General features: G+C 43.6%; 1 protein-coding gene across 1 annotated transcript in view; it reads right to left on the minus strand.

Moving 5' to 3' along the window:
• Window positions 1–762, minus strand: part of bcam (basal cell adhesion molecule (Lutheran blood group)) — a 52,236-nt gene extending 51,474 nt beyond the window's left edge. Inside the window, exon 1 of the mRNA XM_062538866.1 lies at window positions 472–762. Within this exon, the coding sequence (XP_062394850.1) occupies window positions 472–538 (67 nt within the window). The 5' untranslated portion in view covers window positions 539–762. The remainder of the gene's footprint in view (window positions 1–471) is intronic.
• Between the last annotated feature and the right edge of the window lie 712 nt (window positions 763–1,474).

Genomic DNA, 1,474 nt, shown 5'->3' on the forward strand with positions numbered 1-1,474 from the left:
ACCCTTGGCTTTCGGAGAACAATGCGCCGCAGAGGTTCCGCGGCACAGCGGACCAATTTTTGGACTGTATCATTTTTGTGATTGTAGGCTAGTCTTCGTTAGACTACATGAACGCCCGAGCAAGCATAATATCTACGGCTGTAGCGTAGGGTAGCCTACTTGACACCTGTTATTTTTATCTACAGCAGCTTAATAACTACACCGACAGGGTAATGGCAGCTACACTTCAAAATGCAACCGAACATGCGCTCAAAAAGTCATAATGTCAAAACCTAATTATAGAAAAAAAACTATACAAGTCATTCATTTTGTTTCCGTGTAACCTCAAAAAAACATGTCCGAAAAGAAAGCACGAAGTCACAAACATAATCCCCATGCCCGTCAGAGATGGCTGAAGTGGGCAACACAGAGCGAATGAACAGTCAGAACTTTCTTTGAAAAGCGGGTTCGGAAGGTAAAAAAGCAACTTACCTTGCAGTCCCAGAAGCAGCAAGGTGCACCGCAAAGACATGCGTCCCGACATAAACGTCCCGTCCATAGTTCGTCTAACTTGGGAGATTTCTCACGCTTTTCCAGCAACGTTGTTTACAGGTCTTTCTTCAGTTCAAGTGAACACGACGTTTCAGTTGCACAAAGCCCGGCGGAGTCTTCCTCACCCTCTGTCTCTTCTTTCTGCCTCTCTCACTGAAACATTTACCCTCTCTCTCTCTCTCTCTCTCTCTCTCTCTCTCTCTCTCTCTCCCAGTCTCTCAGCGAGAAATCTGATGCGGGTGGCAGTGTCTTGGTTGATATATTTGCACAAAAGGTGACCCCCCACACCCCCGCCCCCTCCCCTCTCTCCCTCTAGTTGCTTGGGAAGCGTTGCTTGACTAATCTCATATGTCCTGGACTTGCTGGAGGACTTAAAAATATTGGAAAATACCAAAACTTCCGTTGTTAACCAAGCAAAATATTATAGCCTATTACTGATTTGTATTCATCCACTTAGTGCTAGTTAGTCAAACTATACTGGTGTTATAGCGTGCGTAAAATAGGCTACAATAAGTAGGTACACAGACAATATTTGTTTCTATTTATGTAAGCTATTTTTTTGTGACTAAAATAAAATAATTGCCTGATGCCTGAGGGTTACACTTGTATAACGCTAACTATAGTCTACTCATCTATGTTACTAATTTATGCTACTGTTATTATGTGCATTTGTTATCAGAAAAATAATGAATGAAACAAAACGTTATTGATGCCATTATCACATAACTCTGTGTAAATACCAAGGGCTGATATGGACTGCCAATTCAGCTACCAAATCCACAGGCTTTACCCCTTGTGGGGTAAGTGGTAAGTCACATTTGCTTATACAAATCTTCAGAGCAAGGAGGACAGAGGAGTTCCCTCGCCACCATGCCTTGTGACAGCTCAGTGCAGCCTGCCCCTGCCCCCTTTGGCTGGTTCACAGTACTGCAGCAGTGCTGTC

This window comes from Sardina pilchardus, chromosome 6 (assembly GCF_963854185.1).
Source record: "Sardina pilchardus chromosome 6, fSarPil1.1, whole genome shotgun sequence".
In the NCBI taxonomy this organism is placed as follows: Eukaryota; Metazoa; Chordata; class Actinopteri; order Clupeiformes; family Clupeidae; genus Sardina; species Sardina pilchardus.